Source organism: Macaca nemestrina, chromosome 1, assembly GCF_043159975.1.
Source record: "Macaca nemestrina isolate mMacNem1 chromosome 1, mMacNem.hap1, whole genome shotgun sequence".
Taxonomy (NCBI): Eukaryota; Metazoa; Chordata; class Mammalia; order Primates; family Cercopithecidae; genus Macaca; species Macaca nemestrina.
The window spans coordinates 147,163,867-147,182,375 of NC_092125.1; the positions used below are offsets into that span (position 1 = coordinate 147,163,867).

An 18,509-nucleotide genomic window follows, 5' to 3' on the forward strand; every position below is an offset into this window, starting at 1 on the left:
TCACCCCCATGCCTGTGTGTCTATGTCTTTGAGTGTTTCTCTATCACCGTGTACTCTGTGATATATCCCTTTCATACCTTATTTCATCTCTTTTTTGTGCCAGATCTGGCATTAAACTTCCTATAATGCATACATACACGAGAAATCGGATTTTTCTTTCTTTCAGAGCCTGCTGCTCATCTGACTTCCCTCTGCCTCTACTTCCTGTTTCCCTGCATTTTGCATTTGCAGATCTTAACACATAATGCAGCATCCACCCAACTTTGTATACATTCCATCTTTATTTTTCATGAGGCGGATTTTCTACCAGTCTTATACATACAGTCCTCCATTATGGATCATCTTAATTTTGTTTTAAATGTATTTTTTCTTCTCTTTTGTCTTATCAGCTTTATTTAGATCTGGTTCACACTCTTGTTCTGCTTTCCCCCTCAATAAGGTCACTTTTTCTTTTCTTTGTGTATCAAATATCCTTGCCTCTTTCTCTTCCTCCTTAGAAAGCAAGGTTTCTCAGCCTCAGCATTATTGACATTTTTGACTGAATAATTCTTTGTTGTAGGGGTGTTAGAGTAGGTAGCTAGGCAGACATGAGTAGGACTGGAGACAGACCCCCCACCCGCCATCAGGAATGTCAGGCAGCCATCAGGTGATGGTCAGGCAGTTGTTCAACTGTCTTTCTAAAACAATAATTGGTTGCAGCCAGCACCAGGAGAAGGTAGTTTCTCAATAGATAGAAAACACCCGAAGCTGGTGATCAGCTGCTTCCCAATAAGACCTCGGGAACTGGGCGGGTGGACTCAAGCATGTGCACTAAGAGGCAAAATGGTGGAGTTTAACTGGTAAATGACCTTCCTCTAGGAACACTCGACTGGTAAGGAAAAAGATGCCTAAAATGAGCATGCACACAACTTTAGTAAACATACTGCGCATGCTACCCTCCCAAGTGCTGGCAGGCCACTGTGAATGCAGACAGCCTGTCCCAAGAAAAACATCAAGGGAGGAGAGATGCAAAACCCCGGAACCATGCCAACGTATAAAACCCTAAGTCAAAGATCAAACAGGGCACTTGGATCTCTCAAGTTGCCCACTTGGCCCTCTTTCAAGTGTACTTCTTTTTGTTCCTACTCTAAAGCTTTTAAATAAACTCTTACTCCTGCTCAAAAACTTGCCTCAGTCTCTCACTCTGCCTTATGCTCCTCGGTCAAATTCTTTCCTTCAAGGGGGCAAGAATTTAGTTGCTGCAGACCCATGTGGGTTAACTGCTGCTAACAGGGGTTGTCCTGTGCATTGTAGGATGTGTAGCATATTTTTATTTTAGATATTTTTATTTTATGTGTTATTTGTGAGATAGGGTCTCACTCTGTCATCCAGGCTGGAGTACAGTAGCATGAACACAGCTCACTGCAGCTTTGACCTCCTAGGTTCAAGTGATTCTCCTGCCTCAGCATACCGTGTAGTTCGGACTACAGTTATGTGCCACAACACCTGTCTAATTTTTTTGATTTTTTGTAGAGAAGGATCTCATTTTGTTGCCCCAGCAGGCCTCTAATTCCTGGGCTCAAGCAATCCTCCTACCCATGCCTCCCAAAGTGCTAATAGATGTGAGCCACCACACCTGGCCTCCATTCTCTATTTTTAATGGGTGCTAAAAAAGTCACAATGTGCATCCTTAACTTATCCCAGTCTACTCTGAATTAATATTATACCACTTTATGTATAATGAGAGTACCCTTCAATATTGTAATTCCATTTGTCACCTTTATGTTCATTTTGCCCTTATTATCTTATATCATACTTCTTCATGTAATTAATGCCACAATATATTGTTTTTATTTCTGCCATAGTTAATTGTTTTTTAAAGGAATTGGGTAAAGCAAACCAACAGCATAGATACTTACCTACTTATTTATAATTTATTTATTTATTTGGAGATGGAATCTCACTCTGTCTCCCAGGCTAGAGTGCAGTGGCGCTATCTCAGCTCACTGCAACCTCTGCCTCCAGGGTTCAAGTGATTCTTTTACCTCTACCTCCCGAGTGGCTAGGATTACAGGCACCCACCACCATGCCCAGCTAATTTTTGTATTTTTAGTAGAGACAGGTTTTCACCATGTTGGCCAGGCTGGTCTCGAACTCCTGACCTCAGGTGATCCACCCGCCTAGGCCTCCCAAAGTGCTAGGATTACAGGTGTGAGTTACTGCACCCAGCCTATAATTTCTAAAAACCCTTCAATGCTGTAGAGCTATATTTCCATCAGACATCATTTTCCTTCAGCCTGAAGAAATTTATTTGGTATTTCTTGCTGGCAAAAATTAGCTTCTACTTACCTACATTTTGAAAGACATTTTTGCTTGAAATCATTCTATGTTGACAGATTTTCTTTTAGCACTTTAAAATGCTATTTTATTGTCTTGTGGCCTCAATTGTTTCTGATGAGTACTCAGTCACCATTTGTATGATATGCCTAGGTGTTTTCTATTTTAGGTTCACTTGAACATCTAAGATCTGTGGATTGATAGTTTAAATCAAATTTGTTATTTTTTTTTTTCAGATTGAGAGGATACAAGTTTGGGGACTTTCCTCTTTGTGGTTGCTTCTTTTTGGGATTTCCTTCCTCAATTTGCAACTATTCTGACACCCAGATAGCTTACTTCTGACTTGTCAACCTGGGAAGATGGCTGCTTTCAGCTTGAGCGCTATCCAGATTTTCTGAGCAAACTAGGGAGAGCCTTTGGGGAAAAATTTGGTTAAATGTGTATCTCATCTCTATTTATTCTCCCCTTTTAAGGGTCATATCTCCTTCAGTTTCTATCTGCTTTTGTCAGTGTCCATTGCTTCAAGAATTGTGTTCTACATTTTTTTCCAGAATTATAATTGTTATTTGTAAGAGGATTAGTTTGATATGAGCAGCTTTACTATCAGTGTCACATTAAGTTTTAAATGTAAGCTATATCTAGGGGTTAACTCTTCTAAGAATAATTGCATAGTAATAAAAGATAAAGCATATACAACATTTTTTTTGGAAGACTTTCTGTTATTAACATACAAGTACAAAGGTACTTTTATGACAGTCAATGGTGTCCACACAAACAGTGACCTGCTCAGTGCATAGGCTATATTAGCAGCTCTTAAAAATCCTCCATCCCTTACTTTTGTCTCTCTTCCATTGAGATTTAATCTTCCTCTACTATCCCTAAAAGAAGAGGGCAAAAAATGGGGGGATGTTCTCTTCACTTTCCAGAACAAATTTCTATCCACTACATAACAATGACTATTTTGGAATTTGAAAATAGTATCTGTCCATATTGCTTAATTCCACAGACTTCTCTTCCCTCTCTCAGATAACTGTGCATCTGGCCCACAGTCTTCCTTTTCTGGCAATCTTGGGTCAAATTGTTAATGATGTCACATGTTTTGACATCATGGTATTCCACTAGTGACCAGTGAGCACATCATAGTTTTTCATTCTTTTTGGCCAAATGCCCTATTGTTTCTTTTTTTTTTTTTTTTTAAATCAGGTATACAGAATCAACAGGGCATTTACTATGACTCTGTTCTATTGATTGCTGGAATCTCTAAATCTGTGTTTTCCCACATTTACTACATCTTTCTTTTTGTTTAATATTTTCACTCCTTACAACCACTGAACAGTGTTTACCCTACACACTTCATGAGATCACTCTTTCTACACTGTTATATTTGTTTGTTACTTTAATATCGTTAGAATCCCTTAATTTTGCCTCTTATACTCACTGATTTCTGGACTTAAGTCCATATGTTCCATTCCTGTACCCACAAAATGGAAGACAAACAACAACAACATCAACAGCAAAACCTACCAGGTTTCTTTAAAGCTAGATCTGCTGTCCTGCGAACTTATCATGAAACAGTTAAATACCTCTAGGTAGAAACCCTGGCATCTGCCCACACCTTCTTAAATAGGAGTAAAGGAGTAGTCGGAGAACCTGGCTCTTCCTTTGTATAGCTTTGCCATTAACAAGTGTAAAACTTTGAATTACTCACCCAACCCTCCGTTTTCCTGTCTGTAAAATGAGGAAAATATTCGAGAACTTGAAACCCACTACAATCCATCTCTGTGCTTCACTAGCCCAGTTTGAAACTAGAGAGAAGCAAATTCCATGCTAGCAAGTATAATAGCGATAGAGGGAGGAAGGACTGACTGCCAGCTAGGAATTGAGCTGCAAGGGTCTTGAAGCTTTCATCTGTGAAAATGTAGGCACTGTGAGACTTAGAAAGTAACAGGCCAGACACTGGATCAGTAGAAACTACAAGGAGGTGGCCTGGGTAGAGAGAGTTGCTGGTTGTTTTTCTCCCCAGCACTGGTCTGAGTCTCTCATTTAGGGCTTCATGCTGTCTCTTTCTTCCTGTCCCACTTCCCCACATTTCCCTCTCCACTACCGTAAAACATAATCTAATTTTTATTCTTAATTGGTCCTGGTTATAAAACTTAGATCTAGTCTACCTTATTATGTATATTCTTCAATAAAGTTTTAAACTCTTTAATTAAAAAGGCAAATGATTTTATTGTTCGATAATCATTTTAAAAAATAAGAGGAAGGAGTAAAATGAAAGAGGAAAGATGATTTTTATTTCCTTGTGACCTCTATTTCCCCCTTCCGCTGCCCTTGGTAAGTAACTCTTGATGGAGAAAGGATTCAAGACTCTTATTTAACCAAAAACCAGAGCCAGCTAATCATTTCCAAAGGTTGGTATCTCTCTGCTGACCTTTTCTTTGGTTGAAATTGAATAAAACTATATGTTCATATATGTATTAAAACAAACTCAGAATAACGTCTTTTCTTCCTTAGTTAAGGCATTATAAGGGCTATAACTATCATACAGTAATACCCAAGGCAGTAACGTAGAAAGCTGCTTTGATGGGAGTAGAAACTTATAAACAAATAAATTCAATAGACCTTTTTTACAAAACTGGTATGAAGAGACAAGGGTAATACCCATATTTTTAAAGGTTGCCTCTTACAGTGAAAAAAAGATCTCTGAGCACTAGCAGTGAGATTTCATCTGTAATATATGTAACAAAATAGCAAGAGGTAAAGAGCTTTGCAATAGGGGCTTCATATATAAAATATAGCATGATCTTCAGTTGTAAACAAGCAACCTGTTCTGTGTAGATAAGGAGAAAAGAAAAATTAAAGTAACTAAATGATTGCTTCACATAGACAGTTATAATGCAGATCTTCCCTCCTTTTCTCTACTTGGGGCTATTTTTCCACCTCAATAAAACAAACTTTTCTTGACACTGGTCCAACTTTACCCTGCCTTTGCCTTTAAAGACATTACTTTAAAGAATAATTTTTATTATTTGTTCATAGCCAAAGTCTAAGGGTTTTCTAATCTCTGCCCGAAAAGAATTTGTTGATCTACCATGTAAAAAATCTTATCTGTATTATATAAAAACTCAATGCATTTTAATACAGTTTTGATGTTAATTTGACTTTGTTAGTATGTTTTTGTAGTTGAAGGCCATGGGTCTTATATCTAAGAAGGAAGACATTTTGTATATTTGTTTATAATAATTTTGTTCCATTCTCTTTCTTGTCTGCTCTCTTTTTCCTGTTTAAAGTATGATGTGTCACAACTATAATAAGGCAAATGATTCCTATCAAACCCATTGCTGTTAAAACTCCTTTCAATATAAGATAATCTCTGGCAGGTACAGGATCAGAATTGGGGGGAGTAAACAGAGATGCCTGGGCAATGTTAGATATAGCAGACTTTAAGGAGTTCCTATCCATTGCTCGTATTGCAACATAAATTCTGTGGCTTTCATGTGTTTCTCCATTTGGCTGATGTTCAGGTCCATTTGTGGAAATTTGAGGTGAGAATGTAAATATCTCCCTGATGCCAGCTTGCTGAGGATTTTGCTTTGATGTATTTACTAAAATAGCATTGTTAAAGTCATCTTGGATATTCTCTAGACTTTTACTCATTCTTATTTCATAGCTTGTAGCTGAAATTAAAAAATATAAATAGGAAAATTAAGTCACTTTGAGTATATTTTCCAGTTTATTAGAAATTACTAATGAGAACAGCAACTAAAAGTCAAAATATTTAGAAATAAACATAACGAGAAATACGAATACAAGCAAAACTTTAAAACACTACACAAAGACTCATTAAAACCTGAGGACTTTTTTTTTTGAAAAGCAAGATTCAACATAAAAGATGTTATTTTTTTCCTAAGTTATTTTGTAAATGTTATGTGATTTTTTTGTTTGTTTTTGTTTTTGTTTTGTTTTGTTTTGTTTGAGATGGAGTCTCGCTCTGTTGTCCAGGCTGGAGTGCAGGGGTGCCATCTCAGCTCACTGCAACATCCAACTTCCGGGTTCAAGTGATTCTCCTACCTCAGCCTCCCAAGTAGCTGGGATTACAGGCATGCGCCACCATGCCCGACTTATTTTTGTGTTTTTAATAGAGACGGGGTTTCCCCATGTTGGCCAGGCTGGTCTCAAACTCCTGACCTCAGGTGATCTGCCCACCTCGGCCTCCCAAAGTGCTGGGATTTCAGGCATGAGCCACTGCACCCGGCCTGGTATGTGATTTTATTTAAAATACTTCATTTCTGCTTTAACTAGTCAAATTTATTGTAAATTCATATGGAAATTAAGCAACCAAATTGAACATATAAAGTCTAAAAATAGCAACATGGAAAGACTAACTCTACCAAATATACAAATGCTATAATACCTCAATAATTAAAACGCTGTGGTACTTACTGATGCATGAATAGACACATCAAAAAATAGGCCAAAACACATTCAGAAGTTTAGTATATGACAAAGGTGGAATTCAAATTAATGGGGGAAAAAATAAAATTTCTTAATAAATGGTGTTGTGAAAATTGGGTAAAAAATTTGGAAAAAGACAACGGAGGTGGAAGCCTGAAAGTTAACATAAGCCTTAGAAAAGGGAAAGTAGAGAAAGGTACTCCGTCAATGTTTGCCCAAGCAAGAATAAGAAAGCCCTGAATCAGGGGACCGGTCCCAGCCTTCCTAACAAAAATAACGGCCAGAAGTAGGAAACAAAAATGCACCAAGGTTTGCATGAGTTACACAAAAAATTCCCCGAAGCCTACTGATAAATATATGAATAAATGTTTACTACCCAGCTTTCAGAAAGAAATCACTTCCAGTACTGGGAAGCACACGCTCTGTAGTGCAGAGCCCATTTCTACTAAACAGATACCATAACACATGGTGTTGATGCTTCTAGTCAAGATTTCTGAGAGATTAGTATCAGTGAGTTAGCCAGGGCCTCCTCACTCCAGGGGTAGCAACACACTGTCCTTCTGGGACTCCAGGATTTAAAGCCTTATCAGCAACTCAGAGCTTTTCACAACAATCCTCTGTACCTTTTTCAGTTCTAAAACCCCAAAGCTATTTTCACTCAACTAGCCCCTAGTTATTAGAAATGCTGTCTTATGGAAAAATAGGTAATGAAATAAGCAAACCTACCCTGGCCCTGATCAAAGTCTTCTCCAGGTGCTGTCCAAGATAGGGTCAATTCCTCTTCTACGTTTACAGCTTCCAGGTCAATAATTTTGCATGGTGGAAACACATCAGGGTGGGGGCCACCTGGAACTCCCAGCACTGAAAAGGAGCCTCCTGAGCTGACTCGGCTAAAGCCCCATTTTTGCTCCTGCTCATTTCTGCCTATTGATTTCCTTGGAGCATTCATCTGAATATTACCTGAGACAAAAAAGAAAAAAAAAAAAAGGCAAAACGACAAATTACAAAGCTTCTGAATAGCTTGTTCTTGACACGGTGAGACTTTCTTAAACCTTTTTTTATTTACTACATCTTTAGAATAACTGAGTGTATTTGTACAATCCTTTGCTCACTAATTCATCCATTTATTCACTCAATAAATATTTATTTTATTTTACTTATTTTATTTTGAGACAGAGTCTTACTCTGCTGTCCAGGCTGGAGTGCAGTGGTGTAATCTTGGCTCACTGCAACCTCTGCCTCCCAGGCTCAAGCAATTCTCCTGCCTCAGCCTCCCAAGTAGCTTGTATTACAGGTGCCCGTCACCACGCCCGGCTAATTTTTGTATTTTTAGTAGAGACGGGGTTTCACCATGTTGGCCAGACTGGTCTCGAACTCCTGACCTTGTGATCTGCCCGCGTTGGCCTCCCAAAGTGCTAGGATTACAGGCGTGAGCCACTGCACCCGGCCTCAGTAAATATTTATTGAGGGCATATGCTGTACCAATAATTACAGACAAAACAGTATCCCTCATGGAATTTATAGTCATGTTAATCACATTAATAAACACATATTTACAAAGTATGATAAGTGTAAGAAGGAAGGAAGGCAGGATGCTATGAAAGAAAATAAAGTGGGTCTATAATTTAGAGTGGTATCAAAGAGGTAACATTGAAAGGCTTCCTAAAGGTTGAGTAGGAACTGACCAGGTAAAGAAGAGTGGGAAGAACATTCTAGGTAGAGAGAACAGCAAATCCTGAGGTGAAAAGAGGTTTCAATTAGAAAAGCTAAATTAAAAGCAAAGTGAGTCATCTGAGATGAGGCAGGAGAGAAGTTTACACAGGACCTCATGGTTCAATGTGGTTTTAGATTTTAATGTTACATGCTGTAGGGAAGCAGGGAAGTGACAAAATTATATTTGCTTTCTAATAGAACACTCTGGCTGCTTGGTGTAGAATGAATTAAAGCACAGCAAGCAACAAGGTGGCCACTTACCCATTCAATAGTCCAGATGAGAGAAGATAGCAGCTTGGGATGGGAAATGGCATGGAGAGGGGGGCAAGAAAGAGGCAGTTCAAGAGGTCTTCTGCAGAGGTCAAGCAAAAGCTGGTGATGGATATGAATATAGAATAGTGAAGAAGAGAAACCTGGTTTAAAATGAAAGAAAAAAAAAATTCCAGGTTTCTAAAATGAGCAAGCTGGGAGGAGAAGTAGGCTAAGGAGAAAAAGACCAAAAATTAAATTACAAGGTTTGTGATTCCTGTACAACATCTAATTCAAGATGTTAATGAGCCATTTAGATCTGGATTTTAAGCTTAAAAAAGAGATTTTAGCTAAATGTAATAATTTTAAAGTTATGAATTTGGAGGTTATACACAGATAGATGTTATTAAAGGCATACAGATTAATGAGATTAATAATAATTATTGCTGTAATGATAAGTAGGATTTACTGAGTGCCTTCTATGTGCCAGGCACTTTTCTCAGGCCTTACATGTATCAGATATTTAATTTTCCCAACATGGCTATGAGGAAGGCAATTATTACCCTTATTTTTTTAGATGATGGAACTGAGACACACAGAAGCTAAGTCACTTGCCCAAAGTCACACAGCTAGTAAATGGAGGAACTGGGTTTCAAAGCCAGGAAATGTGGCTCCAGACGGGAAAGTAAGAAGGTTCAGACTCAGCCAACAGACAGCCTGGTAGAAAACGAGGAGCTGGAAAAAGAGCCTGATAAAAAATTCCGGAAAATAAGTGGTAATTAAGAGAGTGAGGTATCACAGAAGCCAGGAAATGACAAAAGAGGGATCAATTGGCTGTGTTTGATACTGGTGAGGTCAGAAAGAATGAGGACTGAAAAGTAAACAAAAAGGATAGAGTCATGTTATGGAATAGTCCAAATGATTAGTTATAACTTTTAAAATACATGAATAATATTTATAAAGAATCTGCATTTTTGGAAATAAAAATGCTTAGAAGTCTTTTTTGAGATTGTTTTCAAAGACTATAGCATGACATATTTCTGTTTGTCTATTGTGCTGTAACCACTGCTTCCTATCAGGAACTATTATAACGGTGTTAAAAAGATAAATATCTTCCATTTATTTTGCATTTTTTTCTTGAAGGAAAACAAAACATCTTCAGGATCACTTAGTTGTCTGTAACATCCAAGTTCATATTTATTTAGGAACTCATTTCCTGTGTGGACTGTTTGGGCTGTTGGCCTCCTTCTTTCAACTGCTAATAACTTTTTGCCTCTTTCTCTTGCCTAAACCTCTATAGAGGAAACACAGAAGCAGGAACTGAGAAATTAACTATTAGTAATTCTGATGAAACAAGAAAGAGGTCAACATAACGACTAAAATAAAGGTAGGTATAATCTGTGGACATTACCTATTGCCTTCCTGTTACCTGCCTACCACGAATCACTGAGGACTGAAGAAACAGTCAACAAATTATGTATGGACTTAAGTGTAAAGACTTTTGAAATTTTCTTTCTCTCACTCCCTGCCACCCCAGTACACATATACCCATCAGAGATATGTACATGAAATGATGTTACTCAAATAACAGTGCTAATGGTTCTTACCGTTTGCTGTGTAACCTGGTACATACATAGCATGACTCCCTGGAATAGAGTGGGCTAGTGTGCTTATGCTTGGAGAGTGATTGACATGCACTTTCAAGCTATATCTACCATTTACAGCAAAGGAGAAAAAATACCTCGAGTAAATTCCATCATTTTTTATAACATCAGCACCTGTATATATAAAAAACACAGTGTCAACACTTGTTATCATAGTAGATTACTAATATTTAAGTCATTAAAAATGAGATTTACTCCCCTTATTCTTTCTATATAAGGTATATGATCATGCTCTTATCTACTTTTTATATTCTCAGGTGATAAAAAATCCAATGGGTCCATAATTTCTCCCTGTAATTTCTTACCTCAGAAAAATGATTTTCTAAAGGTGAATAAGTTGTACCATGCTAATAAAACATTTAATCATCACCTTTAACATTCTTGTTCTTATCATTGAAAATAATACTAGTTTTTTTAAGAAATCAAGCACATTCTTCAGGTTGCTTATAGTCATTGACCCTTTTGAGATGTTAAGAAAAGCTATTTTGTCTCTAGGAAATAAATATATATGCACATATACACATTTTCCTACAGTTTCAAGGGTTTATGAATGCCCTGAAGTCACTTGATTAGGGACCTTTAATAAATACAAACTTTGGTTGCTTATAAAATAGTGTGAAATTACTTAATTTCCTCATTAGAGGGTATCTGGAACTGTTTTTCTAGATTCTAGGGGGCTTGATGACCTGGAATTTGACAGAATTTGATAGCATCTACTGTGCCTTGCTTCAGGGGGCATTCTGAAAGGTTAGCCAGTGATGTACTTCCTTCCTTTTGTGTTGATCTTTAGAGAGCAGTTCAATTCCAAGCCAAATTCATGACTCAGTGGCAGGAAGGCCTAGACCCCAGGGCAGCAGAGGGAAGTCCAGCTTAGCCCAAGTATAGATCACTTTTGCCATTCAAGTACAGGTGGTCATATTGGGCAAGCAGCTTGTCCTCTATCCTAGAGGTCAATTCAGTTTTCATACCACACACACAGTGCTGTACACCAGCAGTGTATCATTGCTAAAGTGTCCCCACCATCTCCCTCTTCCCCACTGCAGAGGCAGGGCTCCTTAACATAAGAAAAACAGGAGTATATTTAAATGAAATAAGAAGTGCTAAACATTTTATTATCAAGGGAGATTTAGAATTCTTTTTTGTCTGTTGTAAGAAATCAAATCTTAACCATCTTGGCTAACACGGTGAAACCCCGTCTTTACTAAAAATACAAACAATTAGCCAGGCATAGTGGCAGGTGCTGTAGTCCCAGCTACTCGGGAAGCTGAGGCAGGAGAATGGCGTGAACCCAGGAGGCGGAGCTTGCAGTGAGCTGAGATCGCGCCACTGCACTCCAGCCTGGGCGACAGAGCAAGACTCTGTCTCAAAAAAAAAAAAAAAAAATCAAATCTTGGTATTTAGTGGTTTAATGATGAATAAAGTTTATCTTTGTTGAGAAATTACAAAGGAAAATCTCTCCATATTAAAGTCACCACTGCCACCTCTTTTAATCACTGAGGCAGAAAGAAATGGGGAAAGAACATTGGCTTGGGAGACAGAGGAATTGGTTTGAAGGCCTGCATCTGTCACTTAGTAGCTATGAGGCTTCATGTCTCTGAGCCTCAGTTATCTCATCTATAAAATGGAGATAACTTATCTTGCAGGGTTGTTGTGATGATTATTTGAGAATATGCATGAAAAAGTACATTTTAAATTGTAAATCATTTCAGAGGTATAAGTTTTATTATAGTTCATTTACTGAGCAGATAAATACTGCTTCCATTATAAAAGTAAGTATTAAACAACTGTGTACATACATGTTAGGTATTGATTGGAGGGGAAACAATTTACATTTTGATGCCTGAGCAGTGTTTTTTATTGTTTCTTTTTTTAGGGTATACATTTAGATAGCAAGCAAATAAAATAGTTCCAGGGAATAATATAAAAGCCTATTGAGCTGAATCAGATGATTTTCCCTAGGAGAGTAGGCTCTGTTCTCCAGGCCAGCCCACAGGGTGGGGCAAGAGAGAAACATTCTACAAAAGTGTATTTTTGGACCATAAACAAAAATTGAAAGGTACAACCATGGATAAGCCATCAGAGCATGAGAAGTTCATTTGGATCCAATCCAATAGGCAAAACAAGAAGACTTCTCTGGTATCCCCCTGAGGTGGACTTGAACCAAAACCCTCTGAATGAACTTTTGTTTTCCTGCACATCATACATGATTGCCATGGCAAGATACTAATGGGCTACCGAACTTAAGACTCTTGAAAAAAGATGAACTTTGAAACAACAGAGCAAAAGAATATAATTTTGTTAGTAGATCAAACACTTCGGGCTGCCAACAGAGGCAGGTCTACCGCCATTCTAAGAATGTAGTTTAGGAAAATAACCAAATAGGAAAGATGGAACAACAAAGGAATTTGTTTTTCAAAGGAGCCCAAGTGCTGCTGTTTACCTGGCTGGATGTTGTACCATCTATAATGTATGATGACCTGGCTCTGAACGCTGTATGTGCAGAATGAGAGCTTTTGTCTATTCTGATTCCTCTAGACTTGCAGGCTGGGTCTTCTTGGGACCAAATCACATATGTAAAAGGCAGTGGCTGTGCTAGAAATGAGCTGTGCCCTCTCATCAACCCAGCCTCTTGGGTCTAGGGTCATCTTATGGGTCACAAGTTCAGTTTCCAATTTTTTCTTCACAACTGGGGTCCAAAGGGAAAAAGTGGGTTCACTGTCACTGCACCTCCCTTCTGATTTTCATTTCCTACTTTAACAGTCCAGTCTGATTACTTCAGTGAATAATAAAGCTGGTGACTTTTAGAGGAATATAAGTATGTCATAAGGACATAGAAGCCTGCTCCCGTATGACCTCATCAAATGGAAGCCAGGACCAAAGTGTCCAGCGGCTGCCTCCCACCCTTTGCTCAAACATAGACACTATGAGGATCCTCAAGAGGACTCTCTTTTTCCATGCTAACATGGAAATATCAGTGATTCTATGAGAATTTGAGAATATTGTAAGATTAAGAAAAATTACTGAACTGAAGGAATCTTACAGATAGGCTTAATATGGATACTACCGCATCATATCATAAGAGCTGTTGAGAACATGATAAAATGTCAAGACATTCCTTGTTACCTGCTCCATCATCGAGAAGTCTCAGTGTAACAGGATCTCCAGTCTCTGGCTCAACTGTGGCAGTGACAGTGGCATTAAGAATGGGATAAAATCCCTGTCTCACATTGGCATAAATCATCACAGGCTGGGGAAAATGGAGGCTGTCTCTTTCCACAAAGGCTTCCACAGTGGCTGGGGGCACAGCTGAGTTGGAGGCACGAGAGGTCACTGCCACTCTCAGGGCTTGCAGAGAATGGTGGGTATTGTTCAGTGTGTAAGTCCAGTGCCCAGGCTGTAAAACAAGTCTTATTGTTTTGGAAAGTGTGAAAAAAAATCAACCCTAATTCGAAAGCATACATCTAAGCTGCTGGAGAATTTTGCTCTTGTTTTGTTGATGTTACACTTTTAAAAATACTACAAAAAGATGCCAGGAAAAGTAGCATTGGTTAAGGGATAAATAAATTCATATTTACATGGCTTTCATAGCATAAGTCACCTTTCTTTCTAGGTGATTCTTTAGGAATTACACCTCGGATTTATTTGGAGTGAGGGAGGATACATCTTGATTCCCATTTTTAGAACATAACAATAATAGTGTCCAGCTTCAAAGTACTTTACAGATATTAATCTGAGCCCCTTCCCCAAAAAGGAGTTTAAATGTTTTTCATTTCTTTTCGTAACTGAGAAAATTACATCAAATTAAGTGGACCTATATTATAATTTATGTGGGCACCATGGACTAAAAAGGCAACAATATCCTTCTTTCACTCCACTTCCCACAAAACTCCACACTCAGAAATCTCAATCAGCAAAAAACACATACACTCTTAGGGACCAAGAAAAGGACCTACTATTTTTAATAGGTCAGGATTATACAATATCTAATTTGAGTAATTTATAGAAATACTGTTAAACACCACTCTTGCCTATCTGCCTGGGAAAAACCGACAAAAAAGAAAATCTGAAAGAAAAAGACTAAAATTATAATATAGAAGAAATTCATCCTTTTGATTAAGCTATACTTTATATTGCTTTTTCCTGACTTCTGCTGCTGCTCCTTATCAAACCCCCAGAAGTAACAAGAGAAACACAACAAAGCAGAAGGAAGAACAGAAAAGCAAGGGGTTGAAGTGTAACTCAGCGTGGAGAATTAAGATGCACCACACCCTAGACATCTTTCTTCATTGGGATTCATGAGCTTCACCATTTTCCATTAGTCATGATTCAAGCACCATGTTTTTTGTTTGTTTGTTTGAATCATAACATTAGTGACAGATGCATGGCAGGAACTTCCACATCAAAAAGTTATCTGAGTGCAATAAATGTTTCGATACAGGGCATCTAATCCAGACCAAGAGGTCAGGCAAGGGGAGCAAGAAGTAGGTAAAGTTGTCCCTGGCCCTTATACACAGGTGTGAAAAGAACATGATGAATTTGGAGAAAAGTTCCATAGGAGCAGAGCATCGAAGAAGTTAAGAGAGAAGCTTGGGTAGAAGCCAAAACATGAAGGGTCTGGTATGTAAGAGTTACCACTTGGATTTTATTCTGAAACCACCAACAAGGTTTTGAACAAGAGACACACTGATTTGTGCTTCAGAAGGATCACTTTGATAGAGGTAAAGAATGCACTGGAGGATGGCAGTTTAGAGTCAAAGAGGCTAGTTAAGGGGCTGTTGAGAGGGTGGCAGGCACGGTGGCTCACACCTGCAGTCCCAGCACTTCAGGAGGCAGAGGCAGGCAGATCACTTGATGTCAGGAGTTTGAGACTAGCCTGGCCAATATGGTGAAACCTCATCTCTACCAAAAAATACAGAAACTAGCCAGGCATGGTGGCAAGTGCCTGTAGTCCCAGCTACTCGGGAGGCTGAGGCAGGAGAATCGCTTGAACCTGGGAGGTGAAGGTTGCAGTAAGCTGAGATTGTGCCACTGCACTCCAGCCTGGGTGACAGAGCAAGACTCTGTCTCAACAACAACAACAACAACAACAACAGTAACAACAGCAGCAGTGAGTGGGGCAGCAAGTGAGGAGGCACTGAATTCAGGCAGTGCAAGAGTGAATCTGATCAACTTACAATTCTCCTTAGAACCATTAGTGGTTCCCTTTCATTTCAGGATTCAAGCCCCTGTTCACTTTACTGTTGTGCAAAGCCCTTGCTAACACAGCTCCTGTTTATCTGTCTAGCCTTACTACTCCCCTCTCCTTCCTTTGCCTACATCCCTACCTTATAGACTACCCTACTCTATTGAACTACTCTAGTTCTATGAAGTCATGTTCTTTTTATCTGAGTCTTTCTATGTGCTGTTTCCTTTGCCCAGAATGTCATACCCACCTCTGGCCCCGTTATTCCTTATATTTCCATTTTGATGTCTTTGCTTCCAGGAAGCATTCTTCCTCCCACCCTCTTGTATGTTCTGATAGTATCTTGTTTATACTCTTACCATGACATTTTATTGCAAAGTACCTAGAACAAGACCCAGTACACCCAGTAGATGCTAAAAACCATATACATTGCATGTATTCAAATTATAAATTCTAAGTAGAGATTTTTTCTAAGCATATAGAAAAGTGTGTTTATATGGATTATGTAAAGAAACATGTAGGCTAGAAAAAAATTTAATTGTAATACTAGTGGAAATACTAATTTTCAGTGTTGAAGTGTTTGATATCTAATATTTAAAACTGAGAATATACTTTAGTTATTCCTCTTAAATTTTTAATATTCACAAAATGGCCTCATAAATTTAAAGTAAACTTTGGATACATTAAAACAAGATTTTCTTTACACAATGCATTTAATCATGTAATTCAACTGAAAATCATAAACTTGGCAGAATGTTGTCCTTAGGAACAAGCTCACAACACCTACCTTAGCTGTTCCTGGAATCCAAAGACTAGCTGTCCGAAAAGTTAGATTGGTGATAAAATTATTTGTGTAGTATTTTCTTCCATCAGGATCAAATAACGTAATCTCAGGAGGACCACTGGTCTGCCACGTAACTAGAAAGATAGTGTCATTGCCGACAGTGTTATCCACAGTCACCGTGTTTTTCAATTGATGGTAAGGTTTAACATTTTCACCTGTACTTTCAAGCTGTTAAAGAGAAGATCTATATTAGAGTTTCTGGTGTATGCATAATCATTCCATCTTTTTCTTTTATAACAAGCAACAATGAATTAGAAAAAATAAAAATAATTTAATTCTGACAGGTACTGTAGTTATACATCATTTTTCATATAAAAATACTTTGCAAAGCAAAATATTGCATGTTATTTAAGTACAGTAGGTATAAAACATTTTGTTGTAGTTAATGCAAGTGTCATTTCATTGTTTATTAAGAGATTTTAGTTGTCCTCATGTTATCTCTTATCCAAACTAACATTGGCCTCAGATCAGCAATTATAATAACAAGCTTTTAAAAATTTTAATTTGTGAATATGCTTAAATTTTATTAATTTGTATATAATTTGTCCAGATCCTTTTACATATTTTGAAAAGAAATACAAACTTGGGTTTTGGCTTGGTTTTACCACATTAAAAAATTATTTAGGTTGGTCACAGTGGCTCATTTCTGTAATCCCAGCACTTTGGGAGGCCGAGGTAGGTGGATTGCCTGAGGTCAGGAGTTTGAGACCAGTCTGGCCAACACGGTGAAACACTGTCTCTACTAAAAATACAAAAGAATTAGCCGGGTGTGGTGGCGTGTGCCTGTAATCCCAGCAGCTACTTGGGAGGCTGAGGCAGGGGAATTGCTTGAAGCAAGGAGGTGGAGGTTGCAATGAGCTGAGATCATGCCGCTGCACTCCAGCCTGGGCAACAGAGTGAGACTCCATCGCAAACAAACAAAAAAAAGTTATTTAGCCATTCACAATAAGCCATGTGTTTGCACATGCATGTGTAACATGTACAGAGTACAAACGTTTGCCTGGCACTGTGCTAAAGGCTTCACAATCTTACTTGATCCTTATAAAAATCCTCTGTGATAAATACTATTGTTATCCACATTTTAGAGATGAGAAGAGTAGGCTTGGAGAAGTAATTTGCCGATGTCACATAGCAAGAAGGTGGAACTGTGATAAAACCCAGTGGTCCTGACACCAGAGCCCCTGCATTTAATCACTATGTATTTCCAATGGCTACAAGTCTCTAAATAACTTTGAAAATTTACATTTATTAAATAAACACATTAGTAATGCTTCGTTAAATTGCTGAAACCTGCAAAGCATGTAAAATTATATTGGTGGATAACAGCAAAGGCATTGTGAATTGTTTGTTCAAGTCAATTCAAGAAATACTTATGGATTGCTGACTTCTGTGCCACATGCTATGCTGGGCCCTGGGCTGTTGAAGGGGATTTACATGTAGTTCCCACCTCAGGCCAGTGGTGCTAATGACTTCAACAGCTTTTGGGGAGGGGGACAAGTTTGGGAATGTTAAGGCTAATTTGATCCCATACAAATAATATTTTTTTAAATTTGTTTTTTACTTTTTAAAACAATTGTTTTTATTCCATATTATTGAAGAGGAAGTCACAGGGCATAAAGATTGAGCATTATCAGAAGAACCAATTATAGCCTAATCTGTACTAGATATTGTCATTTGTAATTCACATTTTTACTTCTTATTATGGAATTGTGGTTATTGCCTTCACTGTGTAAATATAATCTTCATGTTAAATATTTCCTAACAAGAATTGACAGGCTGCATTGGTCACATCAAGCCATTAACTTGGCAGGTACACTTGCCATCTGTGAGGAAACTATAGATGAAATTTTGTTCAAAACATTATTCAGTTATGTCCAAAATATCTTTAAAGTACTTTGGAAAGAAAAAAAAATGGCCCTATAAAAATAACTTAACTAGAGGAAGCTTTGGTGAGCAAAATCATGTAAGTTGTGGTAGTCAAAGAGATATTTAGATATTTGTGGTAGTTAGAATTTAATGAAATAGTTGATACCCCTTATACAAGGAAGAGCTTCAAAGATGTTGAAGAAGCAAAAATAAGGTGAAT

The 18,509-nt window shown here is 38.0% G+C and overlaps 1 protein-coding gene across 1 annotated transcript in view; it reads right to left on the reverse strand.

Moving 5' to 3' along the window:
• Positions 1–496: 496 nt before the first annotated feature.
• Positions 497–18,509, reverse strand: part of LOC105482779 (chloride channel accessory 2) — a 35,977-nt gene continuing 17,964 nt past the window's right edge. The window contains exons 10-14 of the mRNA XM_011743110.3: positions 16,367–16,591; positions 13,521–13,791; positions 10,341–10,511; positions 7,498–7,731; positions 497–5,993 (exon numbers count right to left, since the gene is read on the reverse strand). Coding sequence (XP_011741412.2) covers positions 5,551–5,993; positions 7,498–7,731; positions 10,341–10,511; positions 13,521–13,791; positions 16,367–16,591 — 1,344 coding nt within the window. The 3' untranslated portion in view covers positions 497–5,550. The remainder of the gene's footprint in view (positions 5,994–7,497; positions 7,732–10,340; positions 10,512–13,520; positions 13,792–16,366; positions 16,592–18,509) is intronic.